The sequence below is a fragment of the Eschrichtius robustus genome, chromosome 3 (assembly GCF_028021215.1).
Source record: "Eschrichtius robustus isolate mEscRob2 chromosome 3, mEscRob2.pri, whole genome shotgun sequence".
Classification (NCBI taxonomy): domain Eukaryota; kingdom Metazoa; phylum Chordata; class Mammalia; order Artiodactyla; family Eschrichtiidae; genus Eschrichtius; species Eschrichtius robustus.
This window is the reverse complement of record NC_090826.1, coordinates 183,600,385-183,627,552: the sequence shown is the minus strand read 5'-3', so window position 1 is coordinate 183,627,552 and position 27,168 is coordinate 183,600,385. Positions and strand designations below refer to the sequence as shown.

Sequence of the window (27,168 nt, the reverse complement as noted above, 5' to 3'; positions counted from 1 at the left end):
GATATTCTTTACTGATGGTAGATATTACTCAAGGGTTTATGTATTTTACTTTCAGAGAAGAGGATTTTCAGTATATTATCAACCAGGTAAAACTAGAGTAAGTTAAGACTTATAAAGGTATCCATTACTGCAAAACCATGGTATTAAATTTTTTAATACTTCCAACCTAAATTTCTATAGCTAAAATGAGGTTTCTATATTTTGGGTGAAATGTTCTCTTATCCCAATGGGATGAACATATACACACTACTACATATAAAATAGATAACCAACAAGGGCCTGCTGTATAGCACAGGGAACTATATTCAATATCTTGTAATAACCTATAAGAGAAAAGAATCTGAAAAATTATATGTATAATATATATAATTTGTTAACCTTCATAGCTTCATGATAAGAGACTTTCTCTCTTGTTTAGATTGAATTCTTTATATAAGTATATAACTAAATCACTGTGCTGTACACCTGAAACTATTGATAACACGACATTGTAAATTAACTATACTCTAATTTTTTAAAAAAAAGGAATAATTCAATCTAAAAAAGAGAGAAATAGTCTCTTATCATGAAGCTATGAAGGTTAAACAAATTGTTTTGATATCACTCTTCTACAGTGCTGTTTTGGAACAAATGTGAGTGAATATTTACATTTTTTATTGAATTTAAGTGTGAGACGATTGCATAGCTTGCCACTCGGAATTGTGTGTAAGGCATTGACTGAGCCTCCATGATTCATATTCACTTTTAAAGGATCTTGTTGGATCTGCCTCCTGACCTTACTTAACTTGGTAATTTAAATTCTATTAGTTTGGAAGCCAGTGACACATGCGTGTTGTAGCTGAAGCTCAAACTTCCATTCACAGACAGGAAACACAGCAGGATTCCTAAACATGGCTCTTATGCAGAATAAAATGCAGGAAGCTGTCCCTTTGCATGTGCATGCTTTAGAAAGTAGGGCTTTCTGCTTTGAACCGTGTTGCAGTTCATATGACTTCCTGGTATGAAAAGCAACAATTTTGAAACAGGAAACTTTCCTATAATCAAAGGAAAGCTTCTTACTTTAAAATCAGATTTAGTAGTAAAAGAGTAGATCAAAATAGACTTTATGAATATGTTCATTGTTTTTCCCTCCTATGGAGAATAGCCTGATTTAAGTTTTATTTGTGATTCTAGAATACATTTGTGAAATACTAATATTTACAACACATTTTCACTTAGAACACTGAGAACAGTTCCTGAAATATATTGTAATATTTCCATCAGAAAACATTTTATGTGGTGAATAATTAATGCATGAATTAAATAAAATGTACTTTTTGTTTTCCTCTGGGTCATATGAGCAAATAAAGAAATTCACATTTTATAAAGTTCAGGCCAATGCCTTCTTTAGAAAGAGCAATAATTTTAAAACCTTAAAAAATATTATTAATTCCAAAAATAAAACAACTTTTATAATCCTTATTTAAATTTCATGTGAAATACTAGGAGCAAATTGAGAAAAGTCCATTACATTGACGTTATTTGAATAAAGTTATAAACTATCTAGTTCTTTTGCTTGTGGTTTCAAACAACTCTATGCTAGTAGTCATTTGATAGGATAACTGATACATAAAAAATTAAATTCTTTTTATAAAGAAACTTATATTGGAGGATGCAAGGATATTTTATCTGGTTCAAAGATAAGTTCAAAAAACATATTTTCTAATTTTTTAGTAGCAGAAAATTAGTATCAATGATTATGATTTTGCTCTTTCTGTAAAAACTCTCATGAGATATATAATTATATTAAGATATTAGCAAAAATTAAGAATATAACTCCAGGCTACATGATTCCTAAAATATCTAATTACCAATATGCATTTCTTTTAAAGTCTCAAATATCCATCAGTGTGGAAGAGTGGGAAGACACCAAAGACGCCAAAGAGCAAGGTCACCACCGAAGTAACCACCGCAACTCAACATCCAGTGACCAGTCCGACCATCCCCTGCTAAGGAGGAAGAGCATGCAGTGGGCCCGAAGACTGAGCAGAAAAGGTCCCAAACACTCCGGTAAAACAGCTGAGAAAATAACCCAGCAGCGCCTGAACCTCTACAGGAGGTCAGAAAGACAAGAGCTTGCTGAACTTGTGAAAAATAGAATGAAACACTTGGGTCTTTCTACAGTGGGATATGGTATGCTCCTTACAAGTATTGTATGATGTGGACTTGTGATTTCTTGCAGCTAGTTGTAACAGAGCCGGCTCTAATTTAGTAACTTAAGAATCACATTTTTGTTTCACAGGTCAATTTGAAGGGACTAGTAACACATGTCTAATCTCCTAGAGACAATTATAACAATGATATTAAAAAGAGAGCCCTAAAGTTTTTAAGTATTTGCTCAGGTCTCTAGACACTGTGCTGAACCCATTACAAGAATTATCTTAATTTTAATTTTCACAAAAAAATTTTCCATTTTAGAGATAAGGAAACTAAGTCAAGTAACTTGCTAATTAGCTTGTTAATAGCCTGACTGAGATTTGTATCCAGGTCTGTCTGGCTCCAAAGTCTGTTTTACACACAAACACACACACACACAAACCACATTTTATTTTAGGCCCTGGGATAAAATAAATGTGTGGCATTGGCAGGTAACTAAATGGATGAGCCACAGATGAACCAAAATGTTTCTATAAAATTTGTTCAGTTTGTTGTGATCCAGAAACAAAGAATCTCCAAAAGCTTTAATCTGAAGCTCAAATAGTGCTTGATCTCATACAGTGCAGATATGTCCCAACGATTGCTATGCTCTTATGTTGATATGTAATTGTAATATAGATATATTGCATATAGCACAGCTTAAATAAATAATGCAAAGACAATTTTAAAATATGTCATTTATCACTATAAGAATTTTATTTAGAGGAAATTTAGTCAACATATGAGAAAATCAAATAATAAATAAGGTGTTTTATTTTGTTATATATATATACATATATATGTATATATATACATAACTTGGGTAAATCAGGAGCTAAGATGTCAGTATCATGTAGGTTTTAAGGATAACATAGAATAAATGCCATATTTGCCCCCATCTCATCTTTATTATTAAAGTCTCAACTTGAAACAGTGTACATAGGGAGAAATGTTAATCATTGAATTGGATGGAGTTTAAAAGAAGTTACCTGTGTTTCTTTGAACAAGAAAAGGAAGCATATTTACTGAGTACCTAATCTATGCCAGGAATTGCGTTAGGTGCTTTATGTATATTTTCTTATTACTCCTTATAAACACTGATTAGATGTGTGTCCCATTTTGCCCTTCAAGAAGTTGAAGTTCAAGAGGTAAACGATCTTGCTCGAGCACATAAAGTTGAAATACGTTGAAGTCAGGATTCCATAGGTACTTGAAATTCATAATGATATTTCCCTTACTTAAAATGTAGTACAGACTCATTCATGACCAATAATTTTAATATAAGCACAAAAGGTCTTATATTGAGGCAAATTAAAAGAAAAAATCTTAATTTAAAAATTATATTAGGAGCTCTTTGCCAATTTAATGACATTAAGTATGATTGTACTTCTTACAGTCCTATAATTACATGTACTTTTTCTAGTTATTATTCAGGTATTTTTTTTCTTTTTTTTAAAGTTCTAGTAAGTGATTATCCATCCAAGTTCCAGCTGTGTTTCACGAACATTATAACCCCAGGCTGGTCCTGAAAGCAGTGTGGCAAATAATAGTTTGACTCTGAGAGACACAAGATGCATGAACTGACTGCATGGGCGAATCATTAGGGAAGCATATTATGTTATTGCTAATAAAACTTCTATCAGTTACCTTGCATTTAGCCATTCTCTTTTTTTTTTTTTTAAGTAAATTTATTAATTTAATTCTCATGCTAATTCTTACAGGAAGGAAGAACAGATACTGTCCACCTTCTTTTCTCTTTTCTTTCCTTCTTTCTCTCTCCATCCATTCTATCCATCTATCTATCCATAGATCCATCAATCCATTCTAAGTCCTGTATTGGGACCCTCTAATAACATAGCGATTATGAAAACAAGATTTGGAATCTAATGCATCATGGGCCTCTGAACGTCTCCATTTATTCCTAACTCACAATAATTCATCCATTCAACAGATATCATTAGGTTGCCTTCTTAGTGTCAGGCACTGTTCCAGGCACTCGGAATAGACCAATGACCTATTCAGACAAGACCTCTGCATTTATGGAATTTATATTCTAGTGTCAGCCGGTAGATTTGTTTGTTTGTTATTATTTAACTTCTCAAGGCCATTTTCTGATTTGTGAAATAGAAATAATAATACCTATGTTGTAGGTTTTGTTGTGAAGGACAAATGGGATAATGAATAATAATGTGCTTAGCCCAGAACTGGCATTTAACTAATCCCACAGATCTACCGTGTACCTGTCTAAGTACTGTGTGTCTGTCTGTGCTTTATACATTAAAAAAGTAATTTTTTTTTGCCCACCTCAAAAAACAAACAAACCAACACATTTTGCACCCTTGGGGGCAATGTTGTCTTCAAGCAGAATACATGCTATGAGACAATTATTATTTTACATGTTTGCCTTTCTTTTTTCTTTTTTTGGGAAAAAGGAAATGTCTTACTCATTCTTTAATCTTTGTATCCCTAAACCAATTACACATTTCCTGACACATAGGAACCCAGTAGTAGCTGCATGTTGATTGCATGAACAAATGGAGTGCTTACAGATGAGAAAACAGGGTCTCAAATATAAACGATTTACTTGGGTCTCCCAACCTAGTATACACCCTAGTCAGTCCTTTAACTTGTGGCTTTTGACTCCATATATTTTTGTGTATCCACTGGACCACTTATTTTTCCTACATTAGTGTCAATATTTTGTAGCGCTTTACAGATTTGAAATATTTTTAAGTGCTTTATACACAATGCATGATGATTGATCTAATCACGAGTCATAATCTGATTTTTCTTGAGTAGGTGTCGCCTGATTCAAGAGAATGACTAGATTTCTTTTGACCTATTGGATATGAGACAGAAAGGAGAGAAAAGGGAAAGTCAAAAGATGACTTTTGAGGGCTCTAGCTGGAGCAAGTAAGTGCATGGTGGTGACATTCGCTGAGCTTAGAAGAAGGGGAATACTTTGGGGGTGAAGATAATACATTTAATTTGGGTGCCTGGAAGATTTCAAATGGATAATGATACATAAGAGGCTAGATTTCTGCTGTCTGGCGCTCAAGAAGAACAAATGAGATGTGTATATAGACTTGGGAGTCATCAGCCTATAGATTTTAAGTAAGGTCATAGAAGTAGATGGAATAACCCCAGGTGAAGGACTACAAGAGAAGTCTAGAAAATACTTTTCTGGAATGTTAAGAGAAGAAGTATTTTCTTCATAAAACAAGAGGCTGAAGTGTCTAGAACTGAATTACCCAAAAGATGTGTCATAGTATAATAATATGCCATCAGCTGGTTACATGTTTTATTGTTACATCGATTCTTTATACCTTTCAAAGGCCAGGTGGGGCCTGGGTTGGTCAGAAGCTGGTCACTTCTAGTCATAAGTAGGTTTGTCTGCTACCCCAATGTAATATAAAGTTGTATGTCCTATGTGTTTTATGATATGAAAAAAATGTTGAAATTTTGCAGTAGAGAAATGGGAGGGAATGATTAATAGTGCAGAAAGTATAGTGATAGGTCATTGCTGACCTTGGTGAGGATAGTATCAGTTGGATAGCATGTATGAAAGCCAGATTTGAGTAGCTTGAGGATGAATTAAGATCTAGATATAGTGGATTTCATATATTAGGGACCTCAAGATATTGAAAATTTAGCGTTTTGTCTTATTGCTCCATGATCTATTGTTTCCATTGCCAAAGTCATGTCACGGTTCAAGACGTATGTTGAAATTCCATCCAGGAGGAAGGAGGCAGAGACCAGAGAAGAAAGGGTTGTCTCCTCAATTAAAAGCTATTACCAAGTAGTTGCGTACACCATTTCCACTATGTCCCATTGGCAAGCAAGTATGTTTCATTTTCAGTGGCCTAAATCTAATATTTAAGAAGACAAGGCAAATGTCTTTTGAGAGACAACTATTCTCTGACTCAGTGGATGTTTTTTAAGAAATTTCATTGTGAAGGAGAGGTGAGAAATCTGGAAGAATCTGGATGAGAAAGTGGAGAGGGAAGAGGGACTACTTTTTTTTTTTTTTTTTTTTTTTTAGGGTCAGAGAGGTAAGAGCATGTTTAAATAAGATTAAGCCACCAGTGGAGAAGTTGAAAGAAAATACAGGATAGAGATCACAGTTGGAGCCCTTGCTTAGATACTTGGAAGTGAGGAAAACCTGACTGTTTTAAAATGCACAAACAGGTATTTTGACAGGAAGTTGAGTAATATTTCACGTGATAGTAAGAGGTATAATCATCTGTTGAGAATGATGGCAAGAGTGGAAGGGTGAGTGTTTTATACGCCAGAATGTTTGCAGCTTCAGAGGAAAAGGTGTCCTTTCTGTGCGAGACTAACCTTTCTGTCTTATTCTTGATTTAAAAAAAAAAGTAATATAGAAACTTTCAAGCATGAATAAATGTAGAAAGAAATGTATAACGAACCCACGTATACTCATTTTTCTGCTTCAACAATTATGAACTCATGGCCTATTTTCTTCCATGTATATGCCCACCAATTTCCTTCACGTCTCATTAATTTCAGGTAAATTTCAGGCCTCATACATTTCAGTAGATACCTCTATCATTTAAGTACTAGTTTAAAAAATATAGCCACCTACCATTTTCACACTTAAAAATAATTTTAATATCATCGAGTATTCACTTGTTCAAATTTCCAGTGACCTCAAAAATGTCATAATTTTTTTAGACTTATTTAAATCAGGATTAATGAAGGTCTGTGCATGGAGATGGGTGACAAGTTTGTTAAATCATTTTTAATTTCCCTCATTTTGTATTTTTCCTACTGCAATCTATTTCTTGAAGAAACTCACTTTCTGTCCTTTGGTTTCCTAGACTCTGAATTTCCACTCTAAATTGGCCCATTCTATTCCCTGCCTTTTCTTTTTTTAACCATTTTTTGTTATTATTGTGAACTCCTAGATTTAAATATATTTTATATGTTTTAATCCATATGTTATTAGATTATTCATCATGTTGTTCTAAATTTGGCCAGTGGGAGCTTCTTCAAATAGCCTCCTGGGTCCTTTTGTCATGACATCAACCGTCTGTGATCGACTGCCCTTGCTCTCTGTAGGACTAAATGCTCCCCACCTAAAATAAGCCATCCCTGCAACGATCCTGTCTCTTTTAGTGGGAAATGGTATTTCAAGATTAAACAAAGTTTCAGAGATGTTCATTTGTACTGTGTTTGTCACTTTTTCTGAGTTTTTCAGTCGAGAGCTAAAAGATTAGGTAGATAGATAGACAGACAGGTGATAGATAGATAGATAGATGATAGATAGATAGGTAAACTATTTCACCAGTTCATATGGATACTTACAATTAAAACGCAGGCTATAGGGATTTTATTTAACTTTTTCTGTCCTATATCTGTACTTTCTTTTTCCTACACCTAGATTACTGCTTGTCAATAACAATAGAAATGATGGAATTATAAAAAATCATATTGTATTTTTCACAATATATATAAAACAGTCTCAGAATAATATAATGCTAATATTAATACTATAATTGCTAAAAATGCATTTTTTATGCATTCTTTACTTTATAGACTAGCCCAATAGGGATGTTTAGTAAAATTATTCTAAGTCTTGGAAAAGTTCTTCTTGATGTGGTTATACTATCAATTGGATATAAATTTAGACTCATTTCTGTTTTCAGTGTTTAAGAATTGCTTTTTCTAAAATTTAATTTTGTTTTTTAGTTATGTAAACTATTTACACAGTCCAAAGAGAAATATTTAATACAAGCCATATTCAAAGAAATTTAACATCTGTCCCTGTCACTGCCACACAATCTCCTTCTCCTCCGTGAGTAACCTTTTTTAACTTTATGGTTTATCCTTCCATTTTTAATTATAAATTTAAAAATATATATGATAGCATCATACGTTCCTTTCTTTTTTTTCCCACATTGCTTCTTTCACTTAACAGTATATCCTGGAGATCACTGATTTAGTAGAATATAGAAATAGTTCTTATTTCTTTTTACAGCTGCCTAATGCTCCATTGTACAGATGTATCATAGTCTATTAAGCTAGTCCTTTCTGTCTTTTCTAATTACAAAGTCTTGCAATTTATAGGCACATGCCTACATCTTTCTGTGTTTTTTCTCAGTGTGTCTTCGGGATGGATATCTAAAAGTGAGATTACTGGATTAAAGATTAAATGTGTATATACATATAAAATTTTGCTATTGGAAAAATTTTCCTCCTTAAATATGTACGATTTTGCATTTCTGCCAGCAAAGTATGAGAGACCGTTTTCTCAAAACCTTGCCAACAGAATGTGTTGTTAGACTTTTGCATGTTTTGCTAATCTGATAGATTTTTTTAAGTGGTATCTCAGCATGCCTTCTTACTCTGATGAGGTCAAGCATCCTTTCATGTGGTTGAGAGTCATTTTTAGTGAATTATTTATATCTAGCCAATTTTTATAGATTTATTTTTTGTTCTTAATATTTTTAGTGGTGCTTATATATTAGGTAAATTAGAACTATGGATATTAATTGCAGCTATTTCTTTCTTAGCTTAGTCTTTTTCCTTTACTTTCATTATTTAATATTTTAATCCAATTTTTAAAGCATTTGCATTATTACTGATCAATTTTAAGTAATAGGAACACTTTTCTCTCTTCCAATTTAGAGAGAAGTTCTTCTACGTTTGTTTTTTCAATTACTTATTTGGTTTCACATTTTACATCTAAATATCCCATCTGTTTGGAATTTATCCTGGTATGTATGGTGAGCAAGGGAACACAGTTTTGTATTATCTAAGATATTTTTTTCATATTTAGTTATACAATACCACTTATTAAAATGCACACCCCATTCTATTGATTTTTAGATCCTGTTTTAGCAGATCCTAAATTTGTACTTGTTATTGGGTCTATTTCTATACTTTCTGTCGTGTTAGAATGGTCTGTCTGCCTCTTCTGACAAAAACACCTACTGTTTTATTTATTTATTTATTTATTTTTATTTTTGGCTGTGTTGGGTCTTCGTTTCTGTGCGAGGGCTTTCTCCAGTTGCGGCGAGTGGGGGCCACTCTTCATCGCGGTGCACGGGCCTCTCACTATCGCGGCCTCTCTTGTTGCGGAGCCCAGTTGCTCCGCGGCATGTGGGATCCTCCCAGACCAGGGCTCGAACCCGTGTCCGCTGCATTGGCAGGCAGATTCTCAACCACTGCGCCACCAGGGAAGCCCCACACCTACTGTTTTAATTAGAGTCTTTGATATCTGGTAGGGCTAGGAGCACTGCACTCTTCTTTTTCAATATTTGCCTAGCTATATTTGGATGCTTCTTCTTCTGAATTAATTTTATAATTAGCTTGTTTGCTCCAGATGAAAAGAAAGGATTCTTTTCTTATGCTTTTAATCCTACTTCTTCCTGGCTCCTTCAAATCCAGATTCTGTCATCTAATCCCACTCTTTCCTAATCTTTCATGTTTCTCCCTTTCCTTTCTCTTAGTTCCTCTTCCAAGGAAATCAGGTCTCCTTCCCGTAATCCCAACAGAAACACACACGCACACACACGTGCATGCACACACACACCGCCCTTAGTCTTCACCTTTTCTCTTGTGTTCTTTCTTTTATCTACTAATTACATTCCATGTCTGTGCATTATTACCTCACATTTACTCTCCACACATTTCTCCTTCTCTACCCCTTTTCTGAGAACACTGTAACATACAAAGGATTCTTATTTTCCCTGCTCTATCTACAGCAATAGCCTTTCCTGGATTCTCTTTCTCTGTCCTCTTTCTGAATTTAGCTTTCAACTAAGTGTTTGCATGAAAATTACTTCAAATGATCAAACTTATAGAACAGTGCTGCTTTATAAATGATACATAAGAAAAGTTATTTTTATACAATTTAAAGAAAAACTTACTTATATCTCAAATAATAGGAAATCATAAAGTAACACTGAAAAAAATGCTTAAAATCTAAAAAGTCACTAAATTAATATTTGATAATTGACCATGCTTCCTGAAGGCATGGATTACCTCTCACTTGTTTTTTATAGTATTCAATTCCAAAAGAAAGGTAATTCTTAAAAACTAGAGGCTAACATTTTTAATATTTCCTGGCATGCCTACCTCTACAGGTTAGGTTGAAATACTATAAATGCTTGTGCGTGTATTAACTAAGATAAACATATACCTATCCCCAAAAAGACATTAATGAGATAACAGGTATATAATCCCTCACTTGCAATTTTAAAATCCAAAATTTCTGAAGACTGAATTTGTAAGCAGGTTTGACACTAAAACTTGTATAAATGCTGAACCTGATCCAAACTGCTTGAAATTCTTCGTATCCTTTATCAGATTTATTGTGAATATTCATATGTTTGCTACAGAAATATGAAATTTTCTGTTGCTTCAGGCCCAACTGAGCGTATTACATGAAATACATTATGTGCCCAATATTACTTTCTAAATCTAAAAAATTCAGTTCTGGTACACATCTGGCCCCAAGGGTTTGGGAGACAGAATTTGAGGACCTGCCTGTCTTGGGAAATTAAATAACATGACAATCTACAAATTCTGCCTGCTTTTCATTGAAATTTTTTTGAAAACATCTTCGATATAACTTTAAAAACTTATTTACCTCAAAGATCATGGCATTATATACTAACTGGCCATGTGTCCTTGGGTAAGTCACTGTGTCCCTGAACTTCATGTTCTTCAACCATCAAATCAGGGTAATCAGATCTTCCGAAGGGGTGAGATATGAAATAATAGAATGCATGTGACAAAAGATTTTTCAGTCTATAAACTGTGCTGCAAATATATAGTTATTTTTTTTTCTGTTAATAACTGGCATTATTCTTTAACAATCTATTTGGCTTTCATACTCACTAAGAGCTATTCTTAAAAACTGTTGACAGATTCTTAATGATTAGCACTTAGAATGATGCATTTTTTAATATTCAATATTTATATTAGAAGATATTTTGTATTATATAAAATATAATATATTTTAATATTATAAATCGGCAAGTAAGTATTCCTGGTGTGACCGCTGCTACAGAGTCTAGCTGATTTTGACATGGTTTGTTTTACGTTTCATACTGTTAGTAAATGAGGGAATGCCAAGGGGGAAAAAAATGAAATCCTTTTAAGTGACAAAGAGTAACTTCTAGTTAGACATGGCTTTCATTACATCCATCAGGAAGCCTTAGTTTCTTTGTTAAGTAAACTCATAATTTGCCGGAAATAATGGATGGGTTAACCAAGAGCTTTTTTTATAGTTAATGTGGTGACTTAATTCTTAGTCATCCTCTTTCTTATGGGATAGAAGCAAGCAAAAATAACAAGAAAGGATTGTTATTCCCACCCAAATGTATGATATATATGGTGATGGCAGTAGTACTAATAGTAGCAGTAATAGTAATAGTAAAACCGTCAACTTCTATTTTAGACTCTTTTATAAATCATTGACCATTTTCATATAGGCTTTTAATAAAAAATTCCCCCAAATTCTAAACAATAGGTCAGGTAACTTTTTCTAGTAAAGGATTACTTACAAATTTATCCTAAAACAAATTACCAAAGAGGGAAAAGGCATCAAATCTAGATATTTTTCTAGCGTGTTTTACCACATTTAGTATTTAGGAGGAATAACATAAGTATCTGAGATCACTGTAATGACTTCAACAACAATTTATTATTTCAAAAGAAATTGACACTGGATTTTTATTGATTTTTGAAATATGTCATTTTCCATCTCCCAATATAAATGAGTACAATAGTGTTGACATGCACAATCAGTATATACTGCTGGTATAGATTTCTAGAAAATGGACGATTTAATGTTTCTAGAAATGACTCATTCTCACAGGGTGGCAGGCAGACACAGAAGGATAAATCCATGGTTTTTATGTTAATCTCATTCTGTATATAGAATGTTAATAGAAAGAAACAAACTCAATGGTTTTCTTAATAGTTAAAGTAATGAAGCTTTCAAAGGAGGTAATTGGTGAGCTGATAATGATTTATGGTAAATGAAATTATTTCTGCAATGAATTTTCCATATATCCCTAAAGTAAAACTATAAAGTTTTGTTTCATGGAGTCATATCATATCCTTCCCAGAACATTAATTTCTCAATGATATCAATATTTTTACATAATTTAACACCATGGTTAACTTAATTGCACTTAAATATACATATATTTTATCTTTATAACTGGAAATTCAAATATTGTGTTTTGGCATAAGTGTAAGTGGCCATTTGAATAAAATAAAATATTTTTTTGTCATTGAGAAAAAAATTTAATTGGTTGAGTGAACTTTTTACTTCCAACATTTTATTATGAGTTGAGTATAAATAGTCAATGAGAGCAAAGAATGAGCTTTCGAAATGCATTGAAACAGTAAGAAGAAATTTCCATTTATGATGACTGTTTATGCTCTCAATTTAAATAACTAGAAAAAATATAAATCAGTGTGTGCAGATGTTGGAAAAAATTAGCATATAACTTTGTTACCCGAGAAAAGGTTAACAAATGAGTTAAGCTTTTTACAGGCTGGAAGTCATGTAAGTGGACCCCAAATTAGAAAATATGACCTGTACCAGTAGAAAAAGATCAATCAGCAGAAACAGATTCAGAAAACACGAATATTAGGTAGTTATTACAATATTGTCTATATGTTTAAGATGGTAGAGGGAAACAGGAGAATGATAAGGAGAGAAATTGAAGATAGGAAACTCTTATTAGAGTTTAGAATTTGTAATGCAGTGTTCAAAATAAAATGTATACTTTTATTTTATTGATGGGATGTACATAAGAATAGCTACTGCAGAAGAAAATATCAATGAACATAAAGCCATAGCAATAGACTATCCAAAATGCAGAATAGAGAAGAAAAGAAAGAAACCTTGAAAAAATAGTGTTAGTTACTTGTGGGACAATATCAGATAATCATGTAATTGGAGTACCAGAAGGAGGAAGATAATCGATATTTGAAGAAATAATGACCAACATTTTTTTCCAAATTTGATGGGAACTCTATTCAAGATTTAAGAAGCTCAGTGAAACTCAAGCAATATAAATATAACAAATAAAATAATGCCAAGACACAATATAAAAATTTGCCGAAAGCCAATGATAAAGCACCTCAAAAGAAGCCGGAGGAAGAAGTCTTTTTTTATTTTGAATGAGAGACAAATAAAAGGACAGTAGCGAACTTCTTGTCAGAAACTTCTCAAACCAAATCACAGTTGAGAAACTTCTTTAGAGTACTGGAAAAAATAGTCTACCTAATACTCTATACATAGTAAAAATATCTTTCTAAACTAAAAGCAAGTAAGGACAGTTTTAGGAAAAAAACCTGAGAAAATTTGTCAACAGCAGCTCTGCAGTCTAAAAAAATTGTTCAAAGAAGTTCTTAAGATAGAAGGAAAATGATGCCAGGTGGAAAGTTAGATCTAAACAAAATAAGTAAGTATGTGGGAAAATGTAAAAGATACATTTCTATTTTTAAAATTTTGTTCAAAGATAATTTACTGTTTATAACAAACATTGTAAGGTTCATAGCATATATAGAAGCAAAGAAGTATGGCAGTAATAACTCAAATAATAAGGAAGAAATAGAACTATAATGTAGTAAGCTTGTTATATTACATGTGAAGAGGTGTATTATTTAAGAGTAGATACCGAAAAGTTAAAGCTGTATATTTTAGACCCTAGAGCAGGGGACAGCAAACTGCAGCACAGCAGTTTTTGGAGAAAAAAAAAAGCAACCATTCTTGCTAGTTATTGTATTTTTTATGGCTGCTTTCACTTTACAGTTTAAAAAGTTTAATAAGTAAAACAGAGCTCATATGGCCTGAAAAGTCTGAAATGTTTATTATTTCGTTCTTTACAGAAAAAAAAAATTTGCCAACCCATGATCTAGAGAAACTGCAACACAACTAAATCAGAGATATAACTAATAACTAATACTGCAAATAAAATGGAATGATCATATGAAGAGCTTTTTAAAACCTCAATTAATCCAAAGAAGGCAGGGAAAGAAGAAAAGAGGAGCAAAGAACATCTGGGACAAGTGAAACACAGCTAGCAACATGGTAGATTTAAACTCAACTATATTTATATTAAATATAAATAGACTAAACATTTCAATTAAAAGGCAGAAGGCATCAGATGGGATTAAAAGAAGCAATATCCAGCTCTGTGTTGCCTAAAAGAAACCCACTTAAAATGTGAACAAAGAAATAGATTAAAAGTAAAAGCATACAATTATATTTCATGTAATCACAAATCCATAGAAAACTGGGGTGGCTGTATTAATATTAAAGTAGGTCCATACAATAACTTGGATGCCTGACAAAAACATTACACAAAGGGAAAAAAAAAGCCACACAGAAACACACTGTAAGATCTTAGCAGAGTTATTGTTCATAGAAATCATTGATTCTAGGGGTTGGAGGTGAAAGGTGGGAATTGACTGCAAAAGGGTAAGAGGGATCTTTTTGTCATTATAGAAATGTTCTGTGTTGTAATTATGGTAGAGGTTGCACTATTCTATGCATATATCAAAACTCATTGAATGTGCATTTGGAATTAGTAAATTTCTTACTTTGTTTTACCAATAAGTCTATGAGATAAACAGAACAATGATGATTATCTGAAGATACCTTAAATGATATGCTTAAAATCATATAGGAAGTTTACAGTTAACGTGTTAAAGGTAAACCTATAGACTTTGCCTATCTTGTTCATTGCTGTCCCCAGATTTAGAATTATTTGTGACTATAATCATGCCCAGTTAACATTATTAAATGACTGAATTAGAGAATAAAATAATGAATATCATGTGATAAATTATGATTATCAACTAATCATAAAAATGCCTCTGGTAAGTCATACGGTGGTACTACAGGTTAGCTGCAAAACTGAAAAACATGCTATATACTTATTTTTAAATTGTTCAGATAATACGTTCAATACATTTTTTTTCAATCTCAGATACTATTTCAGGTGAAGTACCTTTAAGTTTAAAGTAGTGTATCCAACTACTAAAATGAAAATAAATAAGGTCTTTCCAAAACCTTTTGGACTTTCTGTATAGAAGTGTATTTATTTTACTTTTTCAGATTATCATCTAGACCATAGTTTTAAATTTAGAAGTATTCACCTGACAATATATTGAACCCATTATTTGGGAATGTATTTAATGTTCTATTTTTTAAAGTGTACCTGTGTCTGTTACTTTGCAGACAATCTCTACTGTTTCAGCCCACATCACTTAATGTAAAGTATTGTAATAGTATTTTCAAAGAAACTAGCATTTATTGAGCAGTTTCCATTCACTAGGGACACATAATAGTTCTAAAAGTCAATACTTGTTTAGGGGAGGGGGGGCAGTGGAGAAAGCATTTTAACAAAACAAAACTGAACCTGAACCATTGAAGAAATAGTTTGTTTTTAGACACATTATTCACTGTTTTTGAATTCTCTATCACATTAAAAAATAGCAAGGGGGTTTTGGTCTTTTACTATTTATACAAGGTGGTAATATAGTTTTTTAAATGTTAAGAAATATCCAATACTCCATTTTAAAGGAAAATTGAGTCTAAAGTAACTAGTTTTGTGTGTGAAGCTGGTAAGTGATGGGGAGGCTCATGACAGTTGAAAATGAGTGATTTCTGAAGCTTTGCTTTGTATCATTCTTCTTGTTTGGCTAATTGTTTCATCTCATCTTGATTTATGGATGTTTATATGAAGGGAGGTTAAGAGAGTATACTTCTTGCTTTTTATCTTGTGTGTCATAAAGTAGTTCCAAATTATCGAAAGGTAATGAAAATCATTTTAAGTAGAGGTGATTAAATATATTTATTCTTTTATCTGTACCTCTAGCCACCTTTTTGTCCCTGAAAATAGACTGGTAAGTTCAGTAAAATGAACAAAATAGTTGTACTCATAAACACAGTTGGATACTAAACTGGAATACATGAACCAGTTAAATCCGCACTGAAAAGCTAACCCATTTCATAGGTGGATAACACATAATGTGGATGGAAATTCAGGTGAGGGGAAAGTGAAATCATCGCTAGGTTGTGCTATTACCAATTACTTGGACTGGACCCTGTTGAGGAGATAAGCGCTGTGCAACGGAGAGTATTTTCTCTGGTATTTCTTGTGTCACTGAAGAAAAAATATGCTCTCACGCTGGTACAGACCAATTTCTTCCTTTTTACTTGCCTTTTCCATCAGCATTCAGATATGCTGTGGTGTCCATCCTAAAACATCTCCATCTCTTCTTCCCTCCCTTCCTCCCTCCTTCACTCTGCTCTCCCCTCCCCTCCCTTTCTCTCTCTATGGCTCTCTTTCTCTCTCAAGCTCTCCGTCTATCTTTCCCTCCTTCCTCCCAAATTTCCTGTATTTCCATTGCTCCCAAGCCACCATCATCTCTCCCCTGGGCTTCTGTACTATTCGCCTACTATCCCTGAGAGCAAATTTGAGCCCCCTCAAAGTCCATTTCCCACAGAGCAGCCAAAGTGATATACTCAACACAAAATCAGAACATGCCTCCAAGCCTCCCATCCTTAAAACTTTTCAATGGCTTCCCTGTGCCTTTAGGCTAAAATTCAAACTTCTGATGAAGGTCTCTAAAGCTCTCCAGGGTCTGGACCCAGCTTGCCCTTTCGACATTGTCTCCAGTTAACTCCTCCTTGTTTAGTCCATTCTCAAGGACCTGCTTTCTGCAACTTAAACTCAATCATTTCAGCCTTTCCCATTAGTTGTTCTTTGTTGCAAACTTTTCTTCCGCTATCTTTGCATGCCAACACCTTCATACACAATATAGGTACAATTATTATTTACAAGTTATGGATTGAATTTGCCTGCTCTGATAATAATAAGCAACATTTATACAGCACTTGATATTCTGAATCAGAATTGATTCTAAGAACTGTATATTTATTCTGATATATTAATGTTAAATTATACTTATTATTCATTTATCATGTAATTCTAATAATAAGCTTTAAGACAAAAAACTATTGCTACCCCATTTTACAGGTGAGGAAACTGAACAGAGAAAGATTAAGAAATTAAGTAATGTGCCTAAGGTCTCCGCATAATTGGGAAACCAGGATTTCAACGCAAGCCCTCTGGTTTCAGGGTCTTTGTTCTTAACAGAGCTTTTCATTGATGCCTTTGTATTCTTTGAAATGCTTCTCTGATAACAGTACACAATGGATGTGTGTTTTTGGCAGGCTTATTTAACGAAACCTACACAAATACATGTAAGATTTAAATTTATTTTATCAAATTTTATTCTCTTTTAAAACTGCTTTTAAAATACTTCAAAAAGGACTTTAAAAAAAAAGGGACGTTTTAAAAACTGAAACAAAACAAAAATATGAAACTCATGTGTGTGGAATGGGACTCAATCAATTATTATGTAAGAACAATAGGAATATACACCTATATCCTTTCTGTTATGATCTATTTACCTGAAACACTCTATGCAGAGTATTTCCTATATGAAGATTTCAATTGAATAATTACATATGCTAATTAATACAGCAAAATAAGTTTCTTGGTAAATACTACTAGTAGTTGTTTAACTTGACTCTCAAATTTCTTTTAAAGTTTTCCGTATTCTACTTCATTTATTTCAACTTTTCAAAGAAGAATAGTTTTACTAAGATAAGTATGTCAATGTTGAACAATAATTTCTATAAGACACTTTAAATGATATGGTGCTTTTTATTTTACCAAGGTCAGAGATTGCTTATTAAGAACACATTGAATATCCTCACAATAGATTTCCTTAGTAGATATTTTTGCTGGGTAGGAGATAAAAATCTCGATTCTGTTTCATGAGCCAAATTTTCCTAAGTAAATTTATTTTCTTCGCTAAATATGTGATTATACTTGTGGTAAAGAGCCTTTTGATCTTCAGTTGGTTGAATCTGCAGATACGGAACCCACAGATATGGAGGGTCAATCTGCAATTTTTTTTTTTTTTTTTTTTGGCTGCCTGCACGACATGCGGGATCCTAGTTCCCCAACCAGGGATCGAACCCACGCCCCCTGCTTTGGAAGCATGGAGTCTTAAGCACTGGACCTCCAGGGAAGTCCCAAGAGATTTAATCCATTCATGTCTTTGCCACCACCAATGATGATGACTATGATAGGGTCTTAAAAATACAGGAAACCTACCATATTTCCCCCTCCAGAATTCAGAAATAACTAAAAAATATGTAGGGAATAACTGGTAGAGACAAAAATACCAGACAGGGCTGATAAAACTAGATTGTTGAATGTGATTTTGATAGATGACTACAATGGGCTTTTAAAAGCTCACTGTCTAATTCTTAAAGTCACAAAGTGAAAGAGAGTGAACTTTAGGACTTCCAGACAGAGCAGCACGGCAGAGAACAAGCAGACAAGGGTGAACCCTACAGCAAGGCAGGCATCAGAAGGAAAGAGAGAACAGCTTTGAACTCAGCAATTTATTTTAATTCTGTTAACACTGAGGAGGTCAGTGAGGGATGGGTGAGGAAAGACCAGGAGTGATGAATTCTGACTGCGATGTTACCCACGTTTCCATATAAACCTTACGGGATCATTGAATTGAGCACATCAGCAAAATGTTTGCTCCAATTCCTGGAGTCCATGGAAAAACAAACATCTTCAGAAAGATAAAATCAAACTATCTACTTGAACAGACACGATAGTTATATCTAGTGCTGTAAAGTTCTCAGTTATCTAGACAGTTTTTACATTTGTAACAGGCAAACCAAGTCACCAATAAGATTTTGACTTCATCCCAGAACCAAAAATGAGTACAACATCATGTTAATAATCAAGGAGAAGGGTTGAGTATCAATATTAACTGAGAAGTTATTTGTTAAAATTGTTTTCCCTCTAATGCCACTGTTCAATAATGTTCACTGCTTTACATAGGAGACTTCAACAGTGCCACTGTTCACATGAGAAATTGAGTCATACATAGCCAAATAGGTGGAGAGTTTCTAATGGCCTATCACATTTCAGGGCATCCTGCTTTAGTCTCCAGAATGCACTGTTAACCTCTGTTCTTTTGTTTAGCTATTGTGGAAATTCACACAAGGGGGAAATTTCTCAAAAAGAATACATAAGTCAAAATTGCTTTTTATGTAGAAAGATGATTCTGGTAATCTGATGCCAGTACAATATGCTTTGAGTTGAAATTGCACCTTATTTGGAGTAAGCTCATCATTATATATTCATTGGAATTCCAAGCTCCAGCTGATTGAATTAGCCATCCACCCCGTCCCCCAGGTATGATTGGCAGATTTAGCAAGTAAAAATACAGGATTCCCAGTTAAATTTAAATTTCAGATAAACAACAAATGATTTTTAGTATAAGCGTGTTACCTATAATAGTTGACATATACATATATATATATATATATGCTAAACAATTGTTAATTTTTAATTTGAAATTCACATTTCACAGGGCATTCTCTATTTTGCCTGGCAACCTTATCCCTATGACAGGATACAGCTCCTTGTGTCTGCCCCTGGAATATGCAACCGAATATATTCCTTTATTTGAGTATTAATTTGATAATCTTATGATTATAATAGCTTTACTGGCAAACTTATGGTGGGTTCGATTATACTGCAGTTTATCTTTCTTGTAAGATAAGGATGTTCATTTACAGACGTAAGCATAAGGCACATCTGGATATCAACTTGAAAGATCATAAGCGAAATTACTGTCTTTCACAGTCAAGTGACAGGTTTCTAGTTAAACCTAGTGGTAGATGTTATTTTATGAAAATAATATATATTTTCCAGTGTAGGAAATCATCAGGATCAGCTATGTTGGCCTAAAAAAGGTCTTTAATTTTAGGCAGCTACTTGAGTATTGATATATCTCTATTAGCATGAAATATATTCTTAGATTTTGGATCAAACTGCAAAATTTAGTACTACTTTTAGGAGCCAAGTTTGCAACTGAAGTGGCTAGATGAGTACTATGGCTCTAGAGCAGGGTTTGAAACAGTACCCTCCCAGCCTAAAAACTTTACCCTTGGGAAGATTAATATTTATTATGTGTCCATGTGGCTTTATATTTACACCTTCTCATAGCCTTAGCAGCTAAAAAAATCTCAGTCCCAAAGCTATTTTCTTTTCCTTTTCAGTTCTCCATACTTGAAGTCTGATGATGTTTTCAGAGTGAATTGACAAAACTTAAAGGGCACAACTTTTTATTTTTAAAATATGTATTGTTTTAGAGAAAAAACAAAGGATCCCGTGGTACACTTCCCTTAAAACTTACAATTGAATTCTGTTCCATGGGATTCTTTGCATTCGGCAAGAACATTACCATGTCTCATATCAGATATATCATGTAAGGAAGTCAAACGTATTTAGGGCCTTCGTGCTTTTTAGGTACATTTCTGTTGTGTTTATTAAACACGATGACATTAGATGATTTTTCGCAGAATTCCCATATGAATGTTCCTGTCTGGGATGGCCATTTATAACCACAATTTTTTCTTATAATTATTAAAGCATAATAAATTAAGTAAACATCCTGTCTAGCTATTTCATTAACAGAAATACTTTTTCAGTGTAATAGCTTACAAGGTAGATTATAACTGTGGTTGTTCTGAACAGAATTAGATACTTTATTTTTAACATCTATTGGAACAAAAAATGAGTCCCTGTCAGATATTTCCAGTGGCAGTAATTTAAAAATAGCCAAAGTTATATACACAATCCTGCTGTGGACAAAACTATAGCAAGTTATTGTTGACAGCTCTATGGTTTGAAGATAAGACACTCTACAATAATTCCTGTAATTTTCTGTAAGTGGTATAACAAACTTGGCATTTATTTATCTTCTAGATGAAATGAACGATCATCAAAGTACCCTCTCCTACATCCTGATAAACCCATCTCCAGATACCAGACTAGAGCTGAATGATGTTGTGTAAGTTGATCTCACATAAGGCATGTATTTTCAGAAAACCACTGATTTATTTACTTTCATATTTTTATTTCCACCATAATAGCCCCTTATCTTTCTTGCGATACAAATGCTTAGGAAATCAAAGTCTAATTTTTGTGTTCAATAGACAAATGCATTTTGTATATTGCTGTGTGTAATACTATATAAAAGCATTGTAGGATGGTAGAAGTATAAAAGAAGGAAAAAGCAGCATGAATTTTGTATTTTGTGAGCAAATATACATTTGGACAAATAATAGAAAATATGTGGAATAAGAAGAGATCAACTCAAAGGAAAACCTAAAATATCCCACACTAGCCAGTTTGAAATACCTGAGAGTTTCTCAAAGCCAAGGTAAAATTGGTCAAAACCCTTATTAGGAAAGGATCTATGGTAGTAATTTGATTCATCAAAAACTACGTATTATGCATGTTCAGTTGTACTAGTGTTGCCTTAAAAGTGTGCTCTATAGAAACAAATAAGGCATTTTCCCTGATTTCAAAGTGTTTGCATTCTAATTAACAAAACTACAATTTAAGCATAAAGTTTTAATAGCAATATATATATGACTTTGTCACATGACTTAAGCATTGCTTAAGTGAGATGGTGCTTTTCAAAACTCAGGAGAGAAGCCATTATTGTGAGCCACAGGGATTACAAAGGACGACGGACTTGAACTAGACACTCAGGGTAGATGGAATTTGTGCAGGTGGAGAGAGAGGAGGGGACGTTCCAGAGCAGGGAGATGGCTTGAGAAAATGCACTGCCTGGGCAGCGCATAATGCGTGCCAGCTGGCAATACTACAGAGCCCAGAGTAAAAGCTTTGTATTATCAACATCTCTGTTGTTAATTAGTTAAACATAATATTGGCAACATATTAAACCTGGCTTTGGAAGGACCTTAGATGACAAAATAAGGAATTGATATTCAACCTTATAGGCAATGGGCAGCACTTGGATATATGAGCAAGAAAGTAGCAGGATTTTAGCAAAGGCATTTTGACAGTTGTAGGTGTAAGCCTAGGTGAGAAATTCCTAATAAGAATCTGAGCTTGAGGTTCATGGTCCTAAGGATGAGCTGCACCAAGGCCTGCTTACACTGGGTAGTTAACTCCAGGTTGTATTGGTGACATAAAACAAATGCCAAAGATTCAAAAGTCTTGGTGGGTGTTAGGTCCACAGGATGTGTTTGTATCTATAACCTGGAAATAAGTAATAAGGTCAAGGACTAGGAAGAGTGAGAACATTCTGTGATGCAGAGCGTAAAGTGGATCCATGCAAGTGATTTAGAACTAAAGCTAGTAATATGCCAGCAATTAGAAGCTGTCAGTTTCGTGGGAGATTTTGGCTAGGGTTGGAGGGTTCAATTTTTTTTAGAAGAGCTCTGTAAAAAGCAATAGAGTTGATTGGCAGGATGGAGATAAGAATTGGTCATAACATCTGGATGATGGATTATAAAAACAAGATCCTATGGAGGTAAATTTATGGACAGAAAGAGTGAGACTTGTTCATTGGTCTGGGAATTGGAAAATAAGGGCTCTCACATGGCTTTCAGATTTCAAATCTATGTGATTGCAAAAGAAATTACTGCTTCACTGAAACAAGTCAGTATAGGGAGGCACTTTTTCAAGCAGGAAAGAGCAGTCGTTGGGTATGGAGAAAAGAGAGATGATGAGCCGGAGTTTAGGTACATTGTTCAATGTGCTAAGTGGAAAAGTCTAGAAAGCATATAGAGATACAGTACCAAGCTTTGGAAAGAAGCTAGTTCTATATAGAAACTAGTTACTTTTCACCTTCTAAATGAATAAAACTGAAAAGAGAATGATTTTTTGAAAAAAAGCGATACATAAAGAAGGAAAAGTAGAAGAATGAATATTGGCCTGCTTAGTACTGCTCAGTTTTAGGGCAAAAAGACGAATGTGCTTCAAAAGCTTCTTAGGAAAATACATCAGCAGGAGTAACTTTGACCCAAAATCAGTGTGAAAAGATTTTTATAAGGCACCTAAGATACAACTAGCAAGTTTAATAATGCTTTATTTTGCCATCTGATGATACTGGTTAGAGTATAGGAACTTGGGGGAATCTGATGAATGGTAATTCCAGCTGCCAGAGTTCTTCAGGCGGCTGTCAAAATTTATATCCAGTGGGGACGCTGAATTTTTGGAGCACTTTAAGCTAGATGAAAATATCTTATTTGTGATGCACCTGGCTTTCAACTGCCCATTCTGGAGACTTCACTTAGTATATGACTGTAATACAACAAAACTGCTCTATTTTTCTTGTGTCCATATTTACACATGTCTTTCTTCCTTTAACTCATAAAATCAGGCAATTTTATTAAATCTGCCCTTGTAGTCCCAACTTTCATATGTCTCTTTTTCAAATTATCAACTATATATATTTTTTTCAAGTTGGGCTTACCTTATTTTTATTTCATAACAAATTGTAAGTTTCTTGAGCCTAATATAATTCTTTTCCATGATTATTTTTGATGGCATGGGAAGATAGTGTTAACCTTTTGAGTCTATGTATCAATACAAATCCTTCCATCAGACAGATTTTATAATTCAAAATAATTCCTGAGACTTTTTAAAAGTGAAATGTAAAAATAAAGCATATAATATTACAATATATACAGGTAAAATAAGCATGGAATTTTCTGCCTTTTGGATGCTATTATTTATTATTAATTTTAAGCTAAAACATCAACTTGACTGCTATAAAAAAAAAAAAAAAACCTCTTTTTGCCATGATCTGTTGTTTTGCATTGAGATAATTAAATTTTAGTATAACTGGAGCAAGAAAATATGCTACCATGACAAGCAGTACAAAAAATGCATTTAAGAAATTTATTTTATTAGACTCATACGTTTAGTAGTGATTATAATATGGAAAGGAAATTTTGCAGCTACATCAATGAATTTAGGGGATAATGGATTATACTCATAACTTTTATGTTTTACTAAAAAATCACTTTCAAAGGTTCATTTTAAATGAAGGTGCAACAATAATTTGATTCGAAGAACAATAAATCACTAGGTGATATGGTGTTAAAAAGCTTAATGTGCACTATTAGTTTTCTTCATTGATCTACTATGCTATTGATATTCAAAGTAATTATAAAGCAGGTGGTTGGATAACAAAATCTAGTTAATAGAGCCAAGGACGCTAATCTCAACTTTCATTTGATCCAAGAAAATAGACTGTAGTGCTTGAAATTGCTCTTTTAAGGGACATATTTTATGAATATTTTTCCTTTGGTTTTTAAGAGGAGAAGTACAAATCTTCATTAGAGTCCCCACTTTTAAAATAGTTTCTCCATTTATTTTGTAACTCCGAACATTATTATAAAACTATGAAATACTAATTGCATTTGCACCTGAACAAGACTTTTAGAATGCTGCATTACATATATTTACTTTCCTTCTCTCCCTTCTCCAAAACCTCAGTGGCTTCCAGTGGGAAGCCTTTGGAACAGAAATAGAAAATACTTATCCTGAAACTTAAAGTCCTTTATTAGCTGCTTTCTATGTTTCTTCCTGAATTTACCTACCATCATCTCCTGGTCTAACCGGTCCTCTAAAGTCAAACTCATTTTCTAAACGTGTTGGGAGTATCCTTTTCTGTGTCCCATTTCCTCTCCGTTTGTCTCCACTTAAGCCTGGAAAGCCATCAATCCAACCTCCTCAATAAACTATTCCCTCATTCACTGTTGTTCTTTTCGTCTTTCTGTGATGTTTGGAATTTCTTTTTAATCTTTCTATGTGTTTCATAAATTACACTCTGTTAATCCTCTGCAGGGATCAGAAATGTATGGTTTTTTGTATTCCCAGGACCTAGCCCAGTAGTCCAGACATGCTCAAGAAACGGACGCTCATGTCACTTGACGGTCTGAAGTAAAACATCTCACTTGAAACAAATTCTAACATTATCGAAATGTGTGAGTTTGGCAGGTGAACATTTTCCTATTTACTAGTAGAATGAATTGAGAATTATTTTCTTTGTCCAATTTCTTACTATAGCATAACCTGAATTTTAGGTTAATAAATTTCCCAACAATTAAAATATTATCTAGGCATAATATCCTCCAGAGCGTTTATGAAATCATTAATTTTATAGAATCATAGAATATTTAAATTAAAAAGCCTATAGAATAATGTAGGTCAAATTGATTTAGGAATGATAAAAATAACACTAAGAGCAGTTGAGTAATATAATCATGGCTAGGATTTAGGTATCCTGATAGAAAAATAGCCAAAGAAAAGAATAATAAATCAACAAAATACTAAAATAAAACATAAACTTTTGAAAAGACGGAGGTGGTGAAATGGAGCCTAACTGAAAGATAATGATTCTTCATTCATCCACATTCATCTTGATAATCTTCTTAGGTGTAGAATTATTACAAGCCCTTGCCAAATAAACAGCAAGTCCTTCCACCAACGTTACGTAGAGACAAGTTTCGATAACCTTAAACACTGAACAAATAAATTTAGAGTAACAATCTAAAGTGTCAATGTGAACTAGTTTTTTTGATTACAGTTATTTGCCTTGTTTTCTCTTCTTAGATACTTAATCCGACCCGATCCACTGGCCTACCTACCAAATGGTGAACCCAGTCGAAAAAACAGTATCTGCAACACCACAGGCCAAGACTCTCGGGAGGAAACTCAGCTTTGATAAAAAAGAAAATAAGAGACTTTTTTCTCCTACAAGGATCTTGCTTGAAACAACTCTAAATCTTAGAAAAATAAGAGTGTTGCTGGCATGAAATAAACTAGATTGGAGTATATCCAATTCTCTCATATTTAAAAAAAATCTATTCTCCTAGAAGTTTGGATTATTTTGAAATTTAAAGTACTGCTTTGTTGGTACTCCTCCCATTAATATTTGAAAGGCATCAATGGAATGATTTTGAAAACCTAAATTGAAACACAAAAATTTGAACCTGATGTTTCATTGTTTGACAATAATACAAACTGTATGAAGCCAATTTTTAAAAAGTATTAAGGTTTATGAAAGTAAACTAGAAATCCAGTTATATTTGGTGCGTCCCAATGGACATAGAAGATTGTTGCTCCACTTAAATTTAAATGTGTCCTATTATATTCTTTAAACTTGCTGTTTTATAAAAATGAGCTCATCACAAGTGTCCGGCCTTCTCTACACAGATTAACAGACAAACTTGTGTGGCTGACTTTTGTGTAAGAATCATAGTTTGCTTTAGAATATGAATCTTTAAGTCATTTTACCCTTTTTGTTGACTTTTCATATGATATATTCATTTTAGAATTTGAGCTGTTCATAGCATGTTTTATTACTCGGGAGAAACCAAAACAAACAAAAAGAAATATCGACTACATGAACTTTCCCCTAACTTTATGTTTAACACACGTTGTATGCCAAGAACAGTATACGAAAGCAAATATTTATTGTTCTCCTAAAAGGATCCTAACATAGAGAATACTTAAAACACATTTGTCGACTTAAATCTAATCTAAGAATTGAAGCATTAATTGAAATATTCAGTAATGATTTTCATTAGACGCTTGAGCTTTAACATTTTTTATATATCTATACAGTATATTTCATTAGAAAGATACTTTAAACTTAAAAGAAGCAAAATTATACTTTTTATAGAATACAAAGAAATTTCAAAACGTTAAAAGTCCTCCTTTATGCCTTTAGTATTGAAATAATAATACACCAAAAAATGGTATATCAAAAATTTTGATCTAATTTTGGAAAGTTATCTATAGGAGCTATGTTTTAACATTGTGAGGAAAAAGCATAAAATAAAAATAAGTAGGTTTTGCTGTTTAAATGTAAGGTAAACCATACATAATTTGACAGTTATAAATAAAGAAACGCTGACCTTTGGCGACACCAGTGCTTGTACCTGCATTGCATTATTCCCTTTCAGAACCAGGTTGAAAAGCACAGAGCACAGTTTGCCAGGTAGTTGAAATGCACTTTTATTCCCATGAAAGAGACATTGACAAATTTAAAAAGATATTTTTCTTC

At 33.3% G+C, this 27,168-nt stretch overlaps 1 protein-coding gene across 2 annotated transcripts in view; it reads left to right on the top strand.

Annotated features, from left to right (window-relative positions):
• Window positions 1-26,027, top strand: part of KCNT2 (potassium sodium-activated channel subfamily T member 2) — a 368,862-nt gene extending 342,835 nt beyond the window's left edge. The window contains exons 25-27 of one of the 2 annotated variants that reach the window (XM_068538563.1): window positions 1,872-2,049; window positions 21,042-21,126; window positions 25,713-26,027. In XM_068538563.1, coding sequence (XP_068394664.1) covers window positions 1,872-2,049; window positions 21,042-21,126; window positions 25,713-25,824 — 375 coding nt within the window. In that variant the 3' untranslated portion in view covers window positions 25,825-26,027. Of the gene's footprint in view, window positions 1-1,871; window positions 2,173-21,041; window positions 21,127-25,712 lie in introns of both variants that reach the window. The other variant, XM_068538562.1, reaches the window with a different exon arrangement.
• The last annotated feature ends 1,141 nt before the right edge of the window (window positions 26,028-27,168 follow it).